The 21,846-nt window shown below is 36.7% G+C and overlaps 2 protein-coding genes across 4 annotated transcripts; both read right to left on the reverse strand.

The window, feature by feature from the left end:
* Positions 1 to 9,666: 9,666 nt before the first annotated feature.
* On the reverse strand, positions 9,667 to 13,176 carry LOC113337562 (54S ribosomal protein L51, mitochondrial-like). Of its 3 annotated transcripts, none has more exons than XM_026583226.1 (4): positions 13,130 to 13,176; positions 12,796 to 12,925; positions 11,068 to 11,174; positions 9,667 to 10,182 (listed from the first exon to the last, which is right to left on the reverse strand). In XM_026583226.1, the coding sequence occupies exons 2-4, from the start codon at positions 12,873 to 12,875 to the stop codon at positions 10,004 to 10,006; spliced, it is 366 nt and encodes a 121-aa protein (XP_026439011.1). In that variant the 5' UTR covers positions 12,876 to 12,925; positions 13,130 to 13,176; the 3' UTR covers positions 9,667 to 10,003. The 3 variants fall into 3 exon arrangements, with proteins under 3 accessions (XP_026439011.1, XP_026439019.1, XP_026439027.1); XM_026583234.1 differs by having other exon boundaries at positions 12,796 to 12,930; positions 13,130 to 13,163; XM_026583242.1 differs by having other exon boundaries at positions 12,796 to 12,903; positions 13,130 to 13,161.
* A 6,760-nt stretch (positions 13,177 to 19,936) lies between these two features.
* On the reverse strand, positions 19,937 to 21,544 carry LOC113361543 (putative F-box protein At1g47790). Its single transcript, XM_026604756.1, has one exon. The coding sequence runs from the start codon at positions 21,542 to 21,544 to the stop codon at positions 19,937 to 19,939; it is 1,608 nt and encodes a 535-aa protein (XP_026460541.1).
* Positions 21,545 to 21,846: the final 302 nt, after the last annotated feature.

Here is a 21,846-nt window from a genome sequence, read left to right on the forward strand (position 1 = left end):
TACATAAGATATCAACAAGAGTTATTGATACAGTGGTATGGATCAACTATGAGAGTTGACAGAGTATGGTAGGATCAACGGGTACAGTTGACATGAAGTGAATGGATCAATAAGTGTTGTTGACGTGTAGTACGGTATTTAGAAGTTAGATTGGGTTGCAAGTTTTACTGGTTTTAAAGTTTGTTTACGTAAGAATATTCTAGAAGAGTCTTTGTTAGAGTTTGATTAAGTTAGGAAAGTGTTTATTACTTGAGAATCAAGTTTGTAAACATATAGGTAGGCTGTTAAGCCGTGAGTTTTAAACACATCAATTAAGAGAAGTACTTTTGAGTATCTTGTTCTGTTTTTCATTAAGTCTTTGATATCTGATTTTCTACAATCTCGCCGGTTTAGGGGATAACCGATTCAACCTATCATATTACATCATCAATTGCACCAGATCCCCTTTTATTCTTCTGTAATTTCTCAATTCAACTCAATACAGTAAAACCATATCCTCAATTTATGTCGTTAATCCTATCTTCAGTACCTGGTGTATCAAAATCTCGATCAAACCTTCCTTCTACTTTCACAAATCCAAGAACAGAAGCTTTCCCTCTCTGAAATCCCCAACCAAAAGAAGAAGATATAAGAAGTGTTGCTGGGATGAACGAAATAAATGATTGTAAATTAAAAGCCTTAAGTTTTGGCGGTGTTTCTGGTCCTGGGATTCGACCCCGGGACCTCTAACTCGTTTTTGTTTTTAAAAATTACACATATGTCCTTTTTGGTCAACTAAATCCAATATTTTTTGTTCACTTGAAAAAAAAAAGTCATGCTTTACATTGACACAAAATCACCATATATAAGATCTTCCCGTGCTTTGCTCTGTCGGTCCAATATAAAGAACAACAATGCTACACACTTCCCTCGATAGTTCCCGCTTTTGCGCCCAACGTGACATGTCAGCTTAGCTGTGACAAAAAAACAAACCAATAACCCACGTGGTTGATGAATCACGTGTTCTTTCTTTGTTTTCATTTTCGATTATTCTCTGTCTAGTTTCAGGTTTCTCTCTTTTCTTTCTTCTTCATCTTCATCCTTAATTCGGTCTCTGATCAAAAATTAACATTAAGTGTTCAATGTGTTAAGGGTTAACTGCAAATTAACGGATAGGTATGGAGAAATTCCATTAAGATCATCGTTCCTTATTTAGAAGCCATATACGGAAAGAAATTATCAAATATCATGGATCTATTTTTTATACCTTGAAATGAAATTTTCAGAATAAAACCCACCTTTAATTTCATCTTTTACATCCAACCTTTATTTCAGATCAGTATTTAAACTCTAAAAAATTTAAGATCTGCTATTACTAACCCTAATCAACCTTATATTTAACTCAAACAATCATTCTCAAGGAAACTTGAGTTGAAGGGGTATCTCTGCTACTACCATGTTTTTGCTCCTTAATATGACGTCCAGTGCAAAAACAAAACAGACAAACAATTTCTGAAAATTAAAATTGGGGTTTGAAAAAACCGTGAGCTCAAATTGTCTATGGAGTGTTCGGTTATGATTTCTCAAATTTGTGTACTACCTCTTTTATTTCAAATTAGGAATTATAGTGATAGGATCTTTATGATTCTTCAATTCTGTGAAGGATCTGTATCAAGAGAATAAAGAAAGGAAAAGAAGATGAGAGAGAAATTTTTGTTGTTGTGTGGTTACAGAAAACACACATGAGGAAGGAAAACATACTCAGGTGATTTTAGATGGGTCAACTAGCCATGTTGGATTGGGCGCACACTAGGGCGTCATTCGAGGCAGAGAAAAGTATTTCCGTCAAAAAGAAATACCAAAATAACGTCATTTAATCGGGGCCCTAAAAACATTTAGGGGCCTGACCAATTTATATCCACATTAAAAAAATTCAGGGTTCCAAAAGGTGGTGATTATATTATTTTACCCTTACTACTTAAAAACCAATCTACGTCCAATTCATTTTCTAAAACCAAAATCAGAAAACTATCCTCCCCTCCCTTCCTCTCCTACCTAAGTTCTCCCTTTCCTCCATTAACGACAAAAAAAATAAAAAAATAATAATAAATAATCAGTTGATTCATCGCAATCGTCGATAAGAAAAACTTTAATCGATGATTAACTTTTTCTACAAACATGGCTAGAACCAATGAGTACAAAGGAAAGTTTGCTAACCCTAAATTGGGCCGTCACTCTGTAATTTCTTATACCCTAACGATTCTTCTTATGCATGTATATCCTATGAAAAATCGTTAAGCTGTATGATGTTCTAATTAACGACCCTAATTCGCTACTACAATTTTTTGGTCTAGATTTGGGTCGTTACTTTTGTAATCGAATCTATTGACGACCCTAACTCGACTAAGAACAATCCCTCTGTTTTCAAAATTGGAAGTGTCGCCAGTAGATATATTTGAGTCGTCATTGAACTCTTTTGGTTTAGATTAGAGTCGTTACCCTTAGATGACGACCCTAGTTGCAAAACAAAAATACTCACTCCCCAAAGTATTAGAGTCGTTCCTGTGTTAACCAAAAAACATAACGACTCTAGGTAACCTAGATAAAAAGGGTCGTCAATCTGTACCACACTACCTAACGATTTTTCATAACCTGGAGAAGTTGTAGGTTTGAGTCGTTATTGCTAGTGTCAATATACTGACGACCTCATAGAGTCGTTAGGATATACACACCCCGGCTCTGACGACCCTTACACTGAGTTATTCCATAGTGGGGATGATTTGACCACTTGGAGCAACAAACACACAAATCGAAGGGTACAAGATGTTTACCTGATTATTTTGATCTTGGGGTTCCTCGTTTTGAGGGTTGGTTCCTTCATTTTGAGCAATTGGATCTTAATTTGCATCAATATCCATGGCTTCCTCTATCAACAACTCTTCATCAAACATCCAATCCATAGGATTAGTTGAGACAATCTCACTTCAACACAATCATGTTTGTTATTTGAAGCTTCACCAATATCATTTCCTCCACTACAATCACTCATTTCTAAAAACCCTAACTTTTCCCACAATAACTCTTATTTTTCTTCCCAACACACAAAAATACCCCCCCCCCCCCCCCCCAACTTTTTTTTTTTACTCTTAAATCTGTTTTTAACTAAAACAAACTAATTATCTTAACTAATCATTAACAATAATCATTTAGGGGTAGTTTAGACATTTCAAAAAAAAGGGACAATGAATAACACATATTTGCTATTTCATGACCCTTTTTGTCCTGTAGTACAGGGCCCCTAATTGTTTTTAGAGCCCCCAATTAAACCAGGCAAAATAACTTGAATAATGATGGTTCAAAAAAATAATATAACAAAAGGCTTAAATCAATTTTCCTCTCAAGTAGGCACCATTGCGCTTTCGGACATGTCTGGCAGATGCATTACTAGCTCTACTACTAAACCAAAGCACTTAATGGACCTTCTACAACCATCCCAAAACCATCCGCTCCGACACAAAGTTTCCCTCCACTTTCCTACCATTATTGCATTTGGAAGTTTACATCATCACAATAACGTCATCCCAAAAAAAGACAAATCTGATAAATATCAAACTACCTCAACCTACGTCATGCATCCCCAATCCAACTTATATCAGAAATGCAACAATGCATTATTGGGTCTGTCCATATGTGGTTCTCTTTCCATAATACTCACCTGAATGCTTCAACTCGAAAAACGTTCATAAAGCATGGATATGAAAGTGACATTCCATATGTTAAATCTCTTCCCCAAAGAAATCTTTGCAGTACTAAAACAACTACTTTACACCAATTTCCTCCTGAACTTTCCCCAATCCATAGTTAACAACTTTCTCATTCCTTTTTTAAGGTTCAAATCCATATACAAACAACCCCCCTGTCTCTCCTTCTTTCATATTGTCTATAATCAATATCAAAACAGTACCAACAAGAGATTCTTTTTTCTACACCTGTATTTTATATTAGTTACTTGGAAAACTGATCTCCATCAATCCATATTCATATATATCCAATTCTCGTTCATGATGCAAATCCCTTACTCCTCAGAGAACACTCAAAATTTGAACCAAGAAATTCAAACCATTTCTGCTCAAATGTCTGAGAAATTAACTTTACCATTTTCTCTTGCAAGACCAATTTTCCTCGACAAAAAAGTTGTTCTAGCTGAAGCTGATACCAATTGGAAATGGTATATTGCGGGATACATTTGTTGTGAAACTTTGATCCCAACTTCTTCAATCAGGTTTTATATCTGCAATAACTAGTCTTTAGCTCAACACCCAACCATAACTACCTTCAATGGTCAGCGAAACAAAGTTCTTATACGTTTCTTAGCTTAAGACGATTTTAACAGAATCAAGTCTCAGAAACCTTGGTTTTCCTGCGGTTATCTAATGGTGTTAAAAGTTGTTCCTGTTGAAGACTGGCCTCCAAACCATCAACTCAAATTTGATGAAGAAATTATGTGGTTCATCTTATGCATCATTCCAAACGAATGCACAGAATTTGAAGATCTTCAGAAACTCACTCTCGGTATGGGGGAACTAATTGAAGCTCAAAATACTTTTGGTAAACATCCTCTTAAGAAGAATGTCAAAGTATGCATTAGAATCTCAGTTCATAAAGCGTTACCAACTGGCATTTCTCTATTCACAAGTGGTGGAAGTGAACCTTTCCTGATTGAATGTAGACACATCAAAGTTCTAAGGTATTTCTGCACCTCCTGTCCCATCCTTGATCATAAAGATCAAATCTGCCCTGCTTGGAAATTAAGCAAAAAAAGATGAAATAAATTGATGCAACATGCAGTAGTTATACTCTTTCGAATGTTTCAAAGTTAATGATGCCTTCCACAACCAAGAAAGCATACCCCTCCTCTGCTGCCATCACTGATACTATTATGAAACAAACTGAGGTAATACCAGAAACACAAATAAAATCAACTTCCATTGAAGTGCGCAACAAAGGAAAAGCAGAAGCTTTTGATCAGAGAATGGAAAATAATATTCAGAAAAGCTTATCAAACGCTTTTCAAATGGGTCCTTTTATAAACAGATCCACTACTCTGAAGATCTTTGATGTTGGTCCTGTTCAGAAACATACGACTTAGTTGGAGGATGGCCTGCCAATTGTTCTAAAGCAAGTTACCACTCAAAATGTTACCGTTTCTGCCTCTTTTTTTCTGGTGCTGAGTCAATCTCTAGTGGCCAGATTCGTACCACAAACTCTTCCAGAAGATACAAAACTGTTGCTATCCCAAACACCAGTCCCATCATCACCAGAGGAACAGTTAACTCTACTGAACAAGATTCTCTAGAAAATCTCAAAAAGAATATTAATCCCAGGGCTGATCTACGGAAACGTACCAGAGATAATTCTAGTGTGACTAGTATAGTGGTAATCCATGAAGAACAAATCTCTACTGAACCTGATTATGCTCAATTGTGTCCTCCAATTACCAAATTGGGAGAACTACCAGCCATTTACCTCTCTACATGTTCTCTCAATACCCAACCTATCTTTAACTCTTTTGGGAACTACAATGTACTTGCCGAAAATTCCTCAAGCAACAATGGTGTCCGCAATAATTATCTTCTCAATGCTGCTAGTTCTAGTCTCGATTCCTCCCAAATTTCTTCTCAAAGTGGTGACGGTACCAGTGCCTCTCTTGGTGGTGGATCTGACTCTACCACTCAGGCAAACCATCCTCATCCACCCCCTTTAATTGATACTGCTCGTAATGCCATCAATCATTTCCCTGTCAATAACATCAACATGATTGCTTGGAATCTTCGAGGTTTTGGTAAAAAATCTGCTAATAAGGAGCTTAGTTTACTATGTAAGAATGTCAACCCTGATATTATTTTCCTCTCTGAGACTAAAATGAATAAAGACATGGCAGCTAGAAAATTAAGAAACATGGGTTTTCCTTGTACTTTTAACATACCATGTGTTGGTAGAAGTGGTGGTCTTTCTCTTGCTTGGAAGAAGGAAATTCACCTCAATATTAATTCATCCAGTATGAGGGGTATCTATGTTACTTCTACTGACATCATCCACTCTAAGACCTGTCATATTCATTTCATTTATGGTGAACCTAATAGTAGTCTAAGACAAGCCTTCTGGGAACAACAATGTCAGCAGACTAATGCCCCTTTAGATGAACCGTTTTTCTTTATAGGAGATTTTAATGCTCTTCTAGGAACTGAAGATAAAAAAGGTGGTCTTGAAGTAGATGACCCTGATTTTGAAAACCTTAGAAGTTTCTGTTCTGTCTTTAATCTGCATGATCCTGGTTTTTCTGGACCCAGGTTTACTTGGTCCAATATGCAACAAGGTCCTGATTTAATCCTTGAAAGGTTAGATAAATGTCTTATTAACCAAACTGCTGAAGATCTTTTTCCTAAACTTTGTGTTAACAACCTTCCTAAGGACTCTTCTGATCATTGCCCCATGCATATAGGATTTAACTATGAAGATACTTGTATGCCTAGACCTTTCCATTTTATGGCCATATGGATAAAGGATCCTACTTGTAGAGACATTATAGCTAACTCTTGGTCTGTCAATGTGGTAGGCTCCCCTGCCTACAAACTTAAAGCTAAACTCTTAAGTACTAAGAAAGTCCTAAGAAATTGGAATAAGTCTTCCTTTTGTAATATTCAAACTAACATATCTACCATAAGGAAAGAATTAGTTGACCTCCAAATTTCTAATCCAACTGATACTAGTAATACTTCTAGACTTAAAGCTAGGTTGGAGTATCTGTATAATTTGGAGGAGCTATATTGGAAGGACAAATCTAGAGAAGTATGGCACTTGGAAGGTGACATAAATTTACCATATTTTCACAGTGTAACTCTCTTTAGAAGAAAAAGAAATGTTATTAGATGGATAAAGAACTCTTTGAATACTATTCTAACTGATAGAGATAGTATTGGAAATTCTTTTATAGATTATTTCAAAAGTCTTTATTCCTCCCATCCCCAGCAATTTCAAGATGAAATTCTTGCTGATCTTCATGTTAAGTTCTCTGAAGAAGACAATGCATCCTTAAATTTTCCTCTGACTCCAGAGGAAATTAAGAATGATGTCTTCCAAATGGGGGGAAAAAGGCCCCTAGTCCTAATGGGTTTACATGCCTTTTTTATCAAAAGAATTGGGACATTGTGGGAGAAGCGGTTGTTAATATGACTCAAACCTTCTTTAGAACAAGGTAATATTGCTAAGGTCTTTAATCATACCAATATAGCCCTCATCCCCAAAGTCCCTCTTGCTGAATTAGTAACCCGGTATAGGCCAATTGGCCTCTGTAATTTTATATACAAAACTCTTTCAAAAACTTTGTCCAATAGGATGAAACCTTTTATGAACAATATTATTTCTCAAAACCAAAGTGCTTTTATCCCTAAGAGGAGTATTTCTGATAATATTTTGCTAGCTAATGAGGCCATATATGCTGTCAATCATAATGATAAATTTGAGGGCATAACTGCCATTAAACTTGACATGTCTAAGGACTATGATAAGCTTGAATGGGATTTTCTTGAAAAAGTTTTAACTAAAATGGGGCTATCTAACCACTGGGTTAAACTGATAAACCAGTGTGTCTCTACTGTATCTTATTCTGTCCTTCTTAATGGTAGCCCTACTGGTTTGTTCCAACCTGAAACAGGTCTAAGACAGGGAACCCCACTCTCTCCCTATCTTTACATCATTTATTCTGAAACCCTATCTTCTTACATTGATAGCCTCCAGAAGAAGGGGATTTTAGAAGGAATAAAAGTATATAAAGAGGCTCCTGAAATGACTCACATTTTGTTTGCTGATGATTCTATCTTGTTTTCTAAAGCTACTGAAAGAAAATTCAAGTCATAAAAGACTATCTTCGAAAGTACTGGGCAAGAAATCAACTTTGAAAAATATGATATATTGTTTAGCAGGAAGATCCCTGAACATAGGAAGGTTCTTTGGTTAATATCTTAGATATCCAAAGCAGAGATTTAGGAGAAAAATATCTTGGAACTCCCACTGTTTTCCAAGCTTCTAAAATCTAGACCCACATGGATATTATCCAAGCCATTGATGCCAGGATTTCTATCTGGCTTCATAAGCAATTATCTCAAGCTGCTAGAACTACTCTGATCAAGCACATTGGCCAAGCTATTCCTCTCTTTTCAAATGGGAGCTTTTCTTGGTCTGGCGGTCTACGACACGTGTGAAAAATACCCGGCCTATTTCTCACTGCAGAAGAGATTCAAGGTGGTAGAATAACGAGATAAACTCATCCTAGTTTATCTCTATCTGTTCCTGAAGAGGCGGAAAAGTGCTCCGCACGACAAGCAACCCATATCTGCACCAACCTGAGATTAGAGAATTCAGCTACAAATAGGTCACCTATATATTTCTCTAAGACGATGCACAACTTTCTCATAACCTCTCAGAGCAATAACTTGTTCTCTGATCTCTCTCTTCATCTGCTTCCCTCCCTAAAACCGGCCCTCAGCCTCCTTCCCCGTGGCTGAAGCAGCCACTATGCGTGGTTTAGGCGAAGACTGTTCGTGCTCAACCTCTCAAACCCTATAATCTCACTTTTAGCCTCTCACCGGTTTTAGGTAACTACAGAAGGCTGTCATAAACACTATATGGGAGAAAAAGAAATTGAAAAGATGAAAGAATACCGGTGCCTGATACAAACGTTGATTTTACTTCGCCGAATGTAGTTGCACGTCTAGAGTTAATTCCAGGTCATATGTAAGGGCATCAAAATCGCGCTGAATATCACAGAATAAGAGGCGGATATAGAGTTTTAATGTTGGTTATCAATCTCTATTGGTGCATTCCAAGAAAGAGTGGATAGATACCCACGACGTCATTTTTAGTTTGTAGATCATTGAAACACAACAACGTTATTGTTCAAATATCGGTAGAGAAGTGGTGGCCTACGACCCACAAGTTTTTTTTTTCTTTTTTTTTTTGAAAAAGCCACAAGTTCCGTCTTGCTGAACCCGTATGGTTTCCTGAAAACTATTAATTCTGATTCAAGTACTCTTGTATCAAATTTACCATTCCAGTTCATGGCCAGTCTTTCCAAGGCACTAGGAAAGCAGCTATAACTGGTCCAATTGCGCCAAAGCCTGAGGTAGACCGCCTCATGCAAGGTTGTAGCTGCGTGAAAGTAGTTACAGCTAGGTTTTTAGGCAAATGGGTCCTAAAGGATGAGCCGTTTTACTATTCAATCAATCCAATGGACTTTGGTAACAAGAGTTGATCAATTCATAAAGACAATGAAGGCGTTGTGGACTTGAGGGAAGGTTATGAACATTTCTTATCTTATCAATTGCTACAACTCTTCTTGTCAAATTCATCGGGTTGGGTTGAATACTAGGACGGTGCTTCTTGCAGAACCCGTCTGACTTGATGAATGTTAGTCATAACTATGCTATTATCGGCCCCGCACTATAAGATTCAGAGATAACCGGAGAAGTGAGTGTCATCTCTAGAAATTCCATTGTCATATACTTAGATTTGATGTTATCTGTATACATTATATGTAGGCAGGCTTTTCTGAATTTTTAGATATTATAAGCAGGTCATACATTACGAAGTCTGGAAAGTCATAACCACTTAGCACAGTAAAAATGGGAATGAAACAAGTAACTGTTAGTTTACTATGATCTCCAGGCAGATGCCAATATCATCAAGATCAAGATGCACATTAAAGGTTTTCGACAATTTTTTAAGAATCCAGCTGTCAACTAGACATTTTCTTTTTTCAGCTATCAAAAATTATTCTGACAAAAGGCAACCTATCAGTGACATGCAACTTCTTTCTAAAGTGCGGTTGGGATACATGAAAAACAGCACCAGTGATAAAACAGCTAGCAGGGAGAGGAAATGATCTAAGATGTAATAAATATCACTGCGAAAAAATAAAGTGTTGAATGCTTGCCACATAGTGGAGTCTCTAACTGTTTAGCGCAATTCAGCATTCAAACTTTGTGTCTGGGGTCCATGTACCTTGAACACTCGGGTGTTTAGTGACATGCCTGGTCTTCAGCTTTACGACCTTTCTTCCTAATGCATTTCTTAGCCTAGTCGCATGTTTGAGTACATCTTCAGGTGTAAGATTCCTCACGCAGACAACACGTTCATTCTTGTTCTCTGTTAAGTTAAAACGGAATTCAGAACTCAAAAAAAAAAAGAAAAAGGTCTCACCATTCACACAAAAATGCCAATTATTCAGAACATAGACCATACTACTTTTCATGCATCAACACAAGGTGTGAAAGCTAGAAAATAAATGCACATGTAAAAGAAGTAATACAAAATTCAGTTTCAGGGAACAGAAATAATTTAAGTCCTCTTCAGGGAAAAAATTAAGATTGCTAAGGGCACCCTAGCAAATCTCGGTCTGCTACGGTCGAGATAAAGTTCATATGAACATTCAGAAATATGATAACTAGCACAAAGAAGCATTCTTCCTTTCACAAAAAGAAAAAGGAAAGAGGCAGCATTCCACAAAATATAGTATGTCCGCTTTTGTACTTGTTAACAACCTCGCTTGTACATAAACTTCACAGTCCCTTTTGGGAGGGTTTTTTACTAAACACTAGTTGTTCAAGGTAGACTGATATGTTCAATAAATTTACGGGTATGCCGTACCATAAATCATGTATACACTGCAGAAAGTTTTTCTGTAATGCAGAATAGATTTTGGTGTGATTGAAAATTTTGTAATGCATCAGTCATAATTGATTGTTAGATTGTACATACAAGATGAAGTTGTTTTGTATAAGCAGATACAGAGCCACGGTGTCAGATGACCTAACAGGAGACCTTTGACGTGTTTGTAGGGAAGGTGAGCGAAACCATATGCAAAACCGTGGGATGGTATACAAAAGAAACCCATGCACTAAGTCATGCAAGGTTTCGCTCACCCATATTACCAGCAGATGCATGTTTACAAGCTTCTTTTAATCTAAGCTGTATAAATACAAAGAACCAACATGACATGTACACTAGAACAGAGACAGCTGAGAATCTTACTGTAAAGTGCTTTTAAAAATGGATGCCGGCCTCGGTTGAGTTCAGAAACAACCTCAAGTTGCGGATTGCCCTCTTTAAATGCAGGTAGTTCAGATTTCATGAATTCCCTGCGATTATAAATTTTCAGTTAGTCAAAATAAAAGCATAAGTTACTATAGCTAAGATTAACTTTGGGTCATAAAATGTAGGAGATGGAACAAGATTTTTGAACTTTCAAAACTACGATCACACTCAAATTATCAGATTGCCTTTCATCTGTCCATCTATTACTCGAGTAACACAGCAATTACATTTACTGGAATGTGTTCTGCAACCGAGACAAAAAAAATGCTAAATATGTTCTCAGCTGATCTTAACAAAATACTGAGAAAGAAAAAATTCATCTTCAGCTCCAGACAGTGCAAAAGCTCTCTTAGATATTCTATGTGACATTAGTTGCTCAATTTTTTGTATTTACAAATGTTTTAAGCCCTCATTCCAATATATGCTACCCTGAATTTTGAGACCAGTGGGGCGGACTCAAACGAAGAGGGGATACCGGCAGAACAGGGTAGCATCTGACACCCAAAGTGTTGACCAACATCAACTAACTCTGAGATAATTGCAAATGGTGAATTTTTTATATGCTATAAGCAGAAACCAAAACTCGTAACTTCTGTAAATAAAATCATGGCCACTGTGGCCTGTGCTGCAGTTCGTGGGTGAGAAACATCTATTCGACCCAAGTTCTCATTGAATATTTTTAGCCGATGGTAACTTTATGTTTCCCGTCCATTGGAATATGAATTACTGTCTTGAAAGTGGCTTTCGGCCTGAGAATAAGGAGAATTCTCGAGCAGATGAGACAAGTTTACAGAGTGCTCCAATGACAACTTATAATCTCCACTTCAGATGGTGACTTTCCATGAAGCATTAGAGATAATAGAACGGTTACATGGCATAACCGCATAACTCTTGTGTTCTTCTTTATGTGGTTTGCCATTCTGTTAACTGGTTTATCATGGTTTTCAGGAACACGAGGTTTTAATCAGGAAACAGGGAAGTTAAAGATTGTTGAAGACCTAGATCTGAAATCTGAACTGAAACAGATACATATTCAAACTAAATTGAGCACAGTTACAAACTTCTCTACTGAAAGCAAATAGAGGAAACGAAAAAAATACCAAGAAAAATACTATACAAAATTTCGATCATATGAGTGATAAAAAGGGTCCAGAAACATAGACAATGGCCAGAAATGAAACGATAACACCCTACAAGTTCATTTCAGTGACTTCAATTGGGTTTTCTATTTGTTGAATTTTCAGGGTGATTGTAAACTATCTCAAGGTTTAAAGGCTGAATTACCCAGAATTGTTACTCATGCGACGACATTACATGGTAATTTAGTGGGAAGCACAGAAATTGAACAAGTCCTTACTACAGGAGGAACCTTTGTGAATTGAACAATTAATCCTTCGAATGGTCGATGTTATGCTTATAGATGGGCATACCAGCAGAACAAGGTTGGCATCTGACACCCAAAGTGTATCACCAACATCAAATTACTCTGAGATAATGTCAATGGTGAAATTTTCATATGCTTTAAGCAGAACCCGTGATAACAAAACTCATAACTTCCATAAAAATTTCTCACCATTTTCTTCTGAATCAACAATACACAACATTTTCAATACCGCCGGGCGATAAACTAAGAACTAGAAAAGAGAGATGAAAAAGAAGACATACCGGATTCCTCGACTACTTCCTCCCCAATCGCAGTAGCTCACAACCAGTTTCTTCAATTGCCATACTCCTCTCAATGCCATATCCTCACTTCAATACACTTGATGATATCTTGCAAATAATTAAAATCAAACTACACTAAAAAAATCAAATTAGCATCACAGTTTTCACATTTCTGTTCATCAAATTCAACAAAAAAACCCCTTTTTTCTAGGAGATTTAGGGCAAAAAGAAGTACAGCGCAGGGGTTTTGTTCGAAAATCAAATTGGGGCAGAGAGATTAACGTTTTATATACACGCAGAGATAATCGTAGACAGGGAGAAAGAGAGATGATACCTTGGAAACTTCGCAATGGTGGAAGTGGAATTGGAGACTAATTTGGGTGAGAAACAAAATGGGAAGAAATAGGGTTTATGGGCGGCCAGTGAACAAGGGTAAAACAGTCATTCTAGTCCAACATTGAGGATATAATTGGTATTTTGCAAATTTTATGCATTGCCAAATCTTTCATGGTTTCTTTGCTGTTTTCCCTAGTTTACCCTCATGTGGCATGGTTTCTTCAAGGAAAATGCCTCCAATGTGTGCACTCAGCCAGTCCAATTCAATGTTGCGGCAATGAGTTGACACCTGCGATATACTCAAGAGATTGCAAACGGCCAAGAAATACGCATCTACCTGCAAACCACCCAGCTCAATTGTTTAGGATCTTGAATTCTGGGTTTTCAAGAAGGTTTATGATAAAATGAAGAAGATTAGAATCGGAAATTCAAGGAAAATCGGTGTCAGGGTTTGTGTTGGCTTGTTTGACTTGTACTTTTGGACAGAGAAATACATACATGGTGGTGGTACCATTTTTTATTATTTTGAATCATTCTTATTGTTGATTGTTTTTTTTTTTTACATGAGATATTGCATCAAAAAACTCGGACTCGGAAGGAGTCGAGGTTATAAAAGAAGTCGAACCATCCAATCTGGGATTTAAAGGGTTTCCAATATTAGATTTATCTACTAAGAGTTGTTTAATACTACAAACTGGAGGACGAGTTCCCCATTCAACAGGTGAGTTCACATTTTTAGTAAACTTAGCTAAGATATCCGCCGCTTGATTTCCTAGTCTAGGAACAAAGACAAAACCCAAAAAATCGGTGCATAGATGAGCTAATCTGTTTGCTTCCTTTGTACAGGATTTAGCACGCCAAGAGACGTCTGCATTGTTCCCATTGATATAATTGAAGAGGCTTTCGCAGTCTACCTCAATACTAAAATTTTGAATCTGTTTCTCCTTGGCCTAAACCGCTGTCGGCAAGATTCCTATAGCCTCTGCCTCTTTTGGGTCGAGGCCTGCTACATGTCCTGCTCTTTCTCCTTCACAATTTCATGTGTCTCCTCCTTCACAATTCTTATTGCTGATTGGTTTTCATTAGAGCCTTTTTTCTTTTAGAACGACCAATTTCTTCTACTTGGTCGACAAGCTAACTTTCACCCAGCACTTCACCCTTAGATGAACTTGTATGAGGTAAGCTGCTTATTGTTAGGGTTCTAGACCAAAATACAAGGTTTATGTGATAATAATATAGGTATAAAACCCGGATAGTTGAAGAAGTAAGAGGTTTAGAAGAAGATTAAGAGAAGAATGAGAGGAGAATAAGAAGTTTAGAGAGATTGAAAAGAGTTCTTGTATTAATTCTTGAGTCTTTTACAAACTCAGGAGTTGTATTTATAACTCCAAATACTTGTGGAACAAGAATACTAATTATAGAATCTTAACTAGATACAGAATTAAAAGCAAGCTAAAAATAACAAATCCTATGAAAAGAAACTAAGGAAACTCGGTGTTGGTACCGCAACATCCCTCCCTAGATGAAAAATGGCTTGTCCTCAAGCCTCAAAATCTAGAAAACGAAGAAGCAATTCATCTGCATCCTCCCATGTAGCTTCATCAGTTGGGTGATCCATCCATTTGACTAACCATTTAGTGCCAGCATACGAACCTTTTCTAAACATCTTGCGCTCCAAAACAGCCTCAGGTTCCCACTTATCATAGTCAATAACAGATGGTAAAATCTATTGAACAGAATTAGATGCATCTAATTTCAGTTTCAGTTGAGAAACATGAAAAACAGGATGAATGCGACTCTCTGTAGGAAGTTCCAATCTATAGGCCACTGATCCTATCTTCTCAATAACACGAAAAGGGCCATAAAACCTTGGAGAAAGTTTAGAAAATGTTTGGTTAGTAACAATGCGCTGTCTATAAGGTTGTAGACGAAGATAAACCAAATCACTTATAGAAAACTCTCTTTCAGTGTGATGAGCATCATTGTATTTCTTCATTCTTGCCCGAGCAACATGGAGATGTGATTTTAATAACTTAAGCGTATGATCTCTTGCTTTAAGATTAACATCCACATCATGTACTGAAGTAGTACCAGGTAAATAAGCTGAAATTGTTGGTGGTGGATGACTGTAAAGGGCTTGATAAGGAGTCATATTGATTGTAGAATGATGACTCGTGTTATAACACCATTCATCCCATGGTAGCCATTTTGACCAATCCTTCCGTTTCTTACCAGCAAAACACCGTAAATAACATTTTAATGTCCTATTTGTAACCTCAGTTTGACCATCACTCTGAGGGTGATATGAAGAACTTCGACATAGTTGAGTATTTTGTAGCTTGAAATACGTTTCCCAAAAGTTGCTCATGAAAATGGGATCTCGATCACTTACTATACTTCTTGGCATTCCATGAAGTCGAACAATTTCTCTTACAAACACCTCAGCAATAGAACTGCAAGAATATGGGTGTGTGAGAGGAATAAAATGTGCATACTTGGTTAGACGATCCACAACCACCAAAATTGTGTTCTTACTGTCAGAAGGAGGAACACCATCAATAAAGTCCATGGGTATTTCAATCCATACGTCAGAAGGAATAGGAAGTGGACTCAGTAATCCTGGTGGTGAAATAGCTTCAGTTTATTTCTTTGACACACATCACAGTGAGCAATAAAATCTTTGATTGCTTACTTCATACCCTTCCAATAAAAATTGTGTTGTAGATGCTTATAAGTTCTCAAAAATCATAAATGACCTCATATAGGATTTGAGTGAAACTCCTCAAGAAGTTTGGTACACCATAAAGAAGTAGGTACCACAACTATTCGTCATTTGTAGCGTAAAACACCATCAGTGTATGAAAAATTGAGTTTTCAAGAAGGAGAATCAATGAGTTTTTGTATTAGTATACTTAGCTCAGCATCTAGATGACATTATTGAATTATTTCAGTGATTCCAGAGCATCAGCTGCCATATTTTCTTTTCCTTTTCGAAAAATGATCTCATAATCATAACCCAGTAGTTTGGATAGTCATTTATGTTGCTCCATAGAAGAGAGTTTTTGATCAAGAAAGTATTTCATACTTTTGTGATCTGTAAGAATCTTGAAATGTCTACCAAGCAGATATAGGCGCCACTTTTGAACTGCAGATACAATTGCAAGCATATCTTTATCATATATTGAAAGATCCAAATTATTACCTGTCAAGGGTTTGCTATAATAAGCAACCGGTCGACCAGACTGCATTAACACAGCTCCTAACCCATTACCAGATGCATCACATTCTAGAGAAAATTTCTTAGAAAAATCTTGAAGTATTAAGACTAGTGTCGTAGTGAGAGCCTTTGGAAGCACTTTAAATGCATTAGTAGCATCCGCATTCCATATAAACGCATCCTTCTTAAGGAGTTAAGTTAAAGGTGCACTAAGCTTACCAAAATCTTTGACAAATTTGCGATAATAGCCTGCTAATACCAAAAAACCTCGCAATTCTTTTAATGAAGTAGGAAGAGGCCATGAGAGAATACTTTGAATCTTATCCTGATCGGCTGAGACTCTTTCAGAAGAAATGACGTGACCCAAATACTTCACCGTGTCTTGTGAAAAAGTGCATTTAGACTCTTTGAAAAATAACTGATGAGTTCTCAACAATTCAAATACCAAAGAAAAGTGTTGAATATGCTCATACATGTTTTTACTATAAATTAAGATGTCATCAAAAAATACCAGCACAAATCTGCGAAGATGAGGATGAAAAATGTGGTTCATCAATCCTTGAAAGGTGGCTGGTGCATTTGAGAGACCAAACGACATGACTAAGAATTCATAATGGCCATCATGAGTTCGAAAAGCCGCCTTTGGAGTGTCTGGCTTATGGATAAGTAATTGATGATAGGCAGAACGAAAATCTAGTTTGCTAAAAACTGTTGCACCATGTAATTGGTCCAGTATCTCATCTACCATTGGTATTGTAAAACGATCCTTTATAGTTATCTTATTCAGAGCTCTATAATCCACACACACACGCCAAGAACCATCCTTCTTGCGTACCATTAATATATGATAGGAATAATGGCTAGAACTTGGTCTAACAAGTCCCTCTTGTTGAAGTTCATGCACTATCTTCTCAATTTCGTCCTTCTCAAAATGTAGGTAACGGTATGGCCTGACATTGATAGGTGCAGAGTCTGGAAGTAAATTGATGCGCTGAATCATGTAGTTTCTCAGGAGGTAATGATGCTGGAGTCTTGAAAACGTATGCATATTTAGAAAGAAGTTCATGCAACTCGGGTGGAATGATTGTAGCAGCATTGATTGAAGTATTTAATGCAGATATTTGTTGGAAAACTGCAAAAGTCTCTCTGGATAATAAATGCTGCATGGACTTAGTTTCCAAAAGCATAATACTGGAAGAATTATTTCCTAGTAAAACCACATCTTGATCTTGTATTCTAAACTTTATCAGTAGCTGTGAAAAATCCCACGTAATAGGACTCAATGTACGTAACCATTGAACTCCTAAGACTGCATCACAACCACTGATTTCAAGAAGATGAAAATCTGTAGAGAAAGAATAATCTTGAAGTTTAACTTGAATATCATGATAAGAGCCACGGGTTTGTATTTGACCATCATCACCAACAGTAACTTGCAAAGTGGGATTTTCAGAATGTGTGTGATAACCACATTGTTTAGCTACTTTGGGGTGAAGAAAATTATGCGTTGATCCAGAGTCAATCAATATAGTAAATGGCTGAGATTTAGTGTAACCCAAAATACGCATAGTTCTAGGAAAAGAAGAACCCATTAGTGAATTCAAAGAGATTGTTGGTTCCAAATTCTCTGAAAGATTATTTTGAGTCAGAATAAGATCTTCAACAACATCATAGCCCGACTCATCATGTGCTTCATCAATGTTCTCTGAATTTGAAGGAACATCCAATATTAATAGTCTAGGATTCAAACATACATGACCAGGCTGATAAAGTTGGTCACAATTAAAGCAAAAACCCTTGTCCCTCTTTTCCTTTTGTTCTTCCCAAGTAAGTGTTTTAAACCAGCTGGTAAAGGATATCTTTTGAACTGAAAGTTGGTAGGAACAGTAGGTGATTTAAACTGGTTTGACCTAGGAAAAACTCTTGAGGATGTTAACAAAACTTCCTCCTGATTGGGTGCTTTCTTAAAAGCTGAAGCCAAATTGTTGGTTCAAATAAATTCACCACAGAACCAATCTCAGGTTTTAAAGAATGGATGAACAGATTAATCAAGTGAGATTCAGGAAAATCAACAAATTTTAAAAGGCGTTCAAAATCAGGGATATGATCTTTAACAGTACCTTTTTGCTTAATTGTGATAATTGCTATTTTAGCATCAATAAACTTCTCAAGAGAGAATCTTTCACGCACCATAGAACAAAATTGTGGCCATTGTAGATTGACAAATGTAGTTCTCTTCCAACGGAACCATGAATTAACATCTCCTTTAAGATGAGCAACAACAAGTGATACCTTCATATTGTTAGCAATAGTATGCCAAGAAAAATATTGCTCGGCTTGAAATAACCAACCATCAGGGTCATCACCATCAAAAGAAGCAAACTTTAGGTGAACTGGGGGTGCCCGAACTGGAGTGTCAAGAATTCCAGTACCATTAGTATTTGTGGTACGATGTGTATGTTGTGGAGGAGTACCATCTGTAGATTGAAACCGAGGAAGAAATTCTTGAAACAGATCACGTAACGAAGAGGTTATGGCTTTTGTTAAGTTTTTCTTAAGAGATTTTTCATGTGCATCGAGATCAAGTTTACGGTTAGCTCTATCGTCTTCACGAGCTGATTTTTCTTCTGCACGTAGTTTCTTAACTGCAGCTTCATCCAACTCACGATCTTTGGTGATATATAGTTTCAACCAGTGTATCGAGTTTGGTTGTAACACCATTAATACTCTGTTGTAGGGTAGACAAATCGTCTGTGTACGTCATTGGAAAAAAATTGGTGTAAAAATAGGTACATGATAAACCTGCTTTGAACCAGATGTTAGGGTTCTAGACCAAAACACAAGGTTTATGTGATAATAATAGGTATAAAACCCGGATAGTTGAAAAATTAAGAAGAGGTTTAGAAGAAGATTAAGAGGAGAATGAGAGGAGAATAAGAAGTTTGGAGAGATTGAAAATAGTTCTTGTATTAATTCTTGAGTCTTTTACAAACTCAGGAGTTGTATTTATAACTCCAAATACTTGTGGAACAAGAATACTAATTATAAAATGTTATCTAGATAGGGAATTAAAAGCAAGCTAAAAACAACAAAGCCTATGAAAGGAAACTAAGCAAACTCGGTGTTGATACCGCACCACTTATATACCTAGATGGCATTTACCATCGCCGTTTAATCTAAAAGAGTTCACTAGTGCCTAGCTAGATTTAAAATTTTCCATAGATTTTCAAATAAGAAGATTAGGATTAATACTATAATAGCACTGCAAACAGAAGACAAGCTCCCATCTAAGTTTGGCTTACAAAAAAATAGAATACAAATCCCTCAGCTGCCAATCTACTATAAGCTAATTCAAACTCTTTATATGTGAATCTTTTAAGTACGAATTTCACTTTATAAATCGATAGTTAGACCTGATCAGGCTGTTTCAAAACATTACCAATGATTTAATCTAAAAATATGGGAGTCCCATGAAAATTCCAAAACGTTCATCCATTCTAATTAATAAATTGCAGAGAATACCCAAATAGCAAAATGAATTAATACGAATTACATGCAAGTGAACAAAACAAACTCTGTCTTCTCGTTTTAATTTGATGTCCGTGGTTTTGCATCACATGGTACTGGTTTCATCCGAACAGGCCAAAGGCTTTCAACGAAAGTTGTAAATAAGGTGACGTGCGCAGAGTACTGAAATAGAAAGGAGGGGTCAATTGATCTAAATAACCCGGTGTCATGTGCAAAAACCCGATAACGAGTGGAAGAGGGAATTCCATCGATATTAATCCTCCTGAAAGTCTTCTTTTTCCAGTCGTAAATAAACAACAAGATCGAACTGATTTTTCTACTATGAGAATTAACAAACTTACTTATTTTGTACGTTTCAAGTATAATCTGGTCTGTTCCCGGTATAGTATGAAAATATAAACTCGTATTTTCACTGTAGGAAAATGGTAATGTGATAATAACTTCAGTCCAGTTTTTGTTACTACTACTAGTTGTAGTATTTTTGTTGTTCTTGTTGCTGTCACCATGGTCATCATCAAATATGCACAACTTGACGTAACTGCTCATCATACGCAAAATGGTCACCCGTCCATCTACTTCTAATAAATCAAGAACGAAACCATTGTCCACATTAGCGGTTGGTCGATCACTGATGAAACTAGGGACAGAAATCACTCTGAATTTTTCTCTCCCAACATCAAACACCACCAGGACCTCATCTACATCCAGTACTTCCTCCTCCTCCAGATACACATTGCTCCAATATATACAACCACTCGAATAAACAGATTGGCTGTCCATAAAATCGTAATACGGGACCTGATCATGGATTCTTCTCCAAATAGTTTGGCCTACTGTCAAGACCTCACAGAAAACATTGGAATCATTGTCGTGCTGTGTCCACAAGCAGATCACTTTGTGTTCCTTAGTGAGAGGAACAAATCCAAAATTATACTCCCTTTTCATAGTTCTTTTTTCAAAATTTGGTTTAACCCACGGTGTGATAAATCCTCTGGTACCTGGATTATATACACAAACACTATCATCCCTGGGTTCCAAACAACAATCGAGATTAACCATACATATCAAACCGTTTACTGGCCTCAATATTTTATCGTAAACGCATGGACGTGTTTCCATCGAGCTGGGAATGGTTATTGTTAATTCACCTTCACTTTTCAACAAGTTAGTTGACCATAAAAATTTATGAGACCGGCTACCCTGGCTGTCCCAGTCAAGATGGCCGTCACCCCAATGCCGTAGGCGGCGGGAAGGCTCCAGTATAGCTGCGATAAAAAGGCATGGCCGTGTTTTTGATCTAGTAAAGTGTAAAGAAATAAAGTTCGGATCTTCCTTGATTAATGATTCCCAACGTTTGCACACACACATAAATCGCATTAGTGATTTCACTGGAAGTCTAGTAAGTATCTCATATTCTAATAGATCACCATTGCTTATAGTACTAACCGTGGTTTCTATCAGCTTTGTCTCATAATCTTTGTCGTGCTTCTTGTCATGGTTATCTGTGGTTTCCATTGGCTTCATCTTATTCCCTTTGCCGTGCTCCTTGTCATTGTTCCTTGTCTGTTTTTCAGATTTTCTTCCATTGATTTTGTTATTCTTATTGTTGTTGATAAGATTACCATTGTTAGGGTTTTCAACAACTTTTTCTCTCCAAACCCCAACCATGACTATCTATACTTATAGTTGTTTATATGCACTGCAAAAGTCATCATTATTCATACAAGATGTTATAGAACCTCGAAACGAAACAAAAATAAGTGAATCCAAACATATTTTATAAGTTTTTGCATTATTGTCTTCTTCTAAACTTTAACTAGCCGATAAAAAAAATGACTAACGTAAATCAATATTTGTTTGTACATGATTTTAACAAATTGTATAGTGGTGGACAATATTTGAGCCTAGGAACAACTTAGCTAGGATATTTGAGTAAAATTTAAAAGATTAAGTTTAAACTCACCTGCTGC

This window comes from Papaver somniferum, chromosome 1 (genome assembly GCF_003573695.1).
Source record: "Papaver somniferum cultivar HN1 chromosome 1, ASM357369v1, whole genome shotgun sequence".
In the NCBI taxonomy this organism is placed as follows: domain Eukaryota; kingdom Viridiplantae; phylum Streptophyta; class Magnoliopsida; order Ranunculales; family Papaveraceae; genus Papaver; species Papaver somniferum.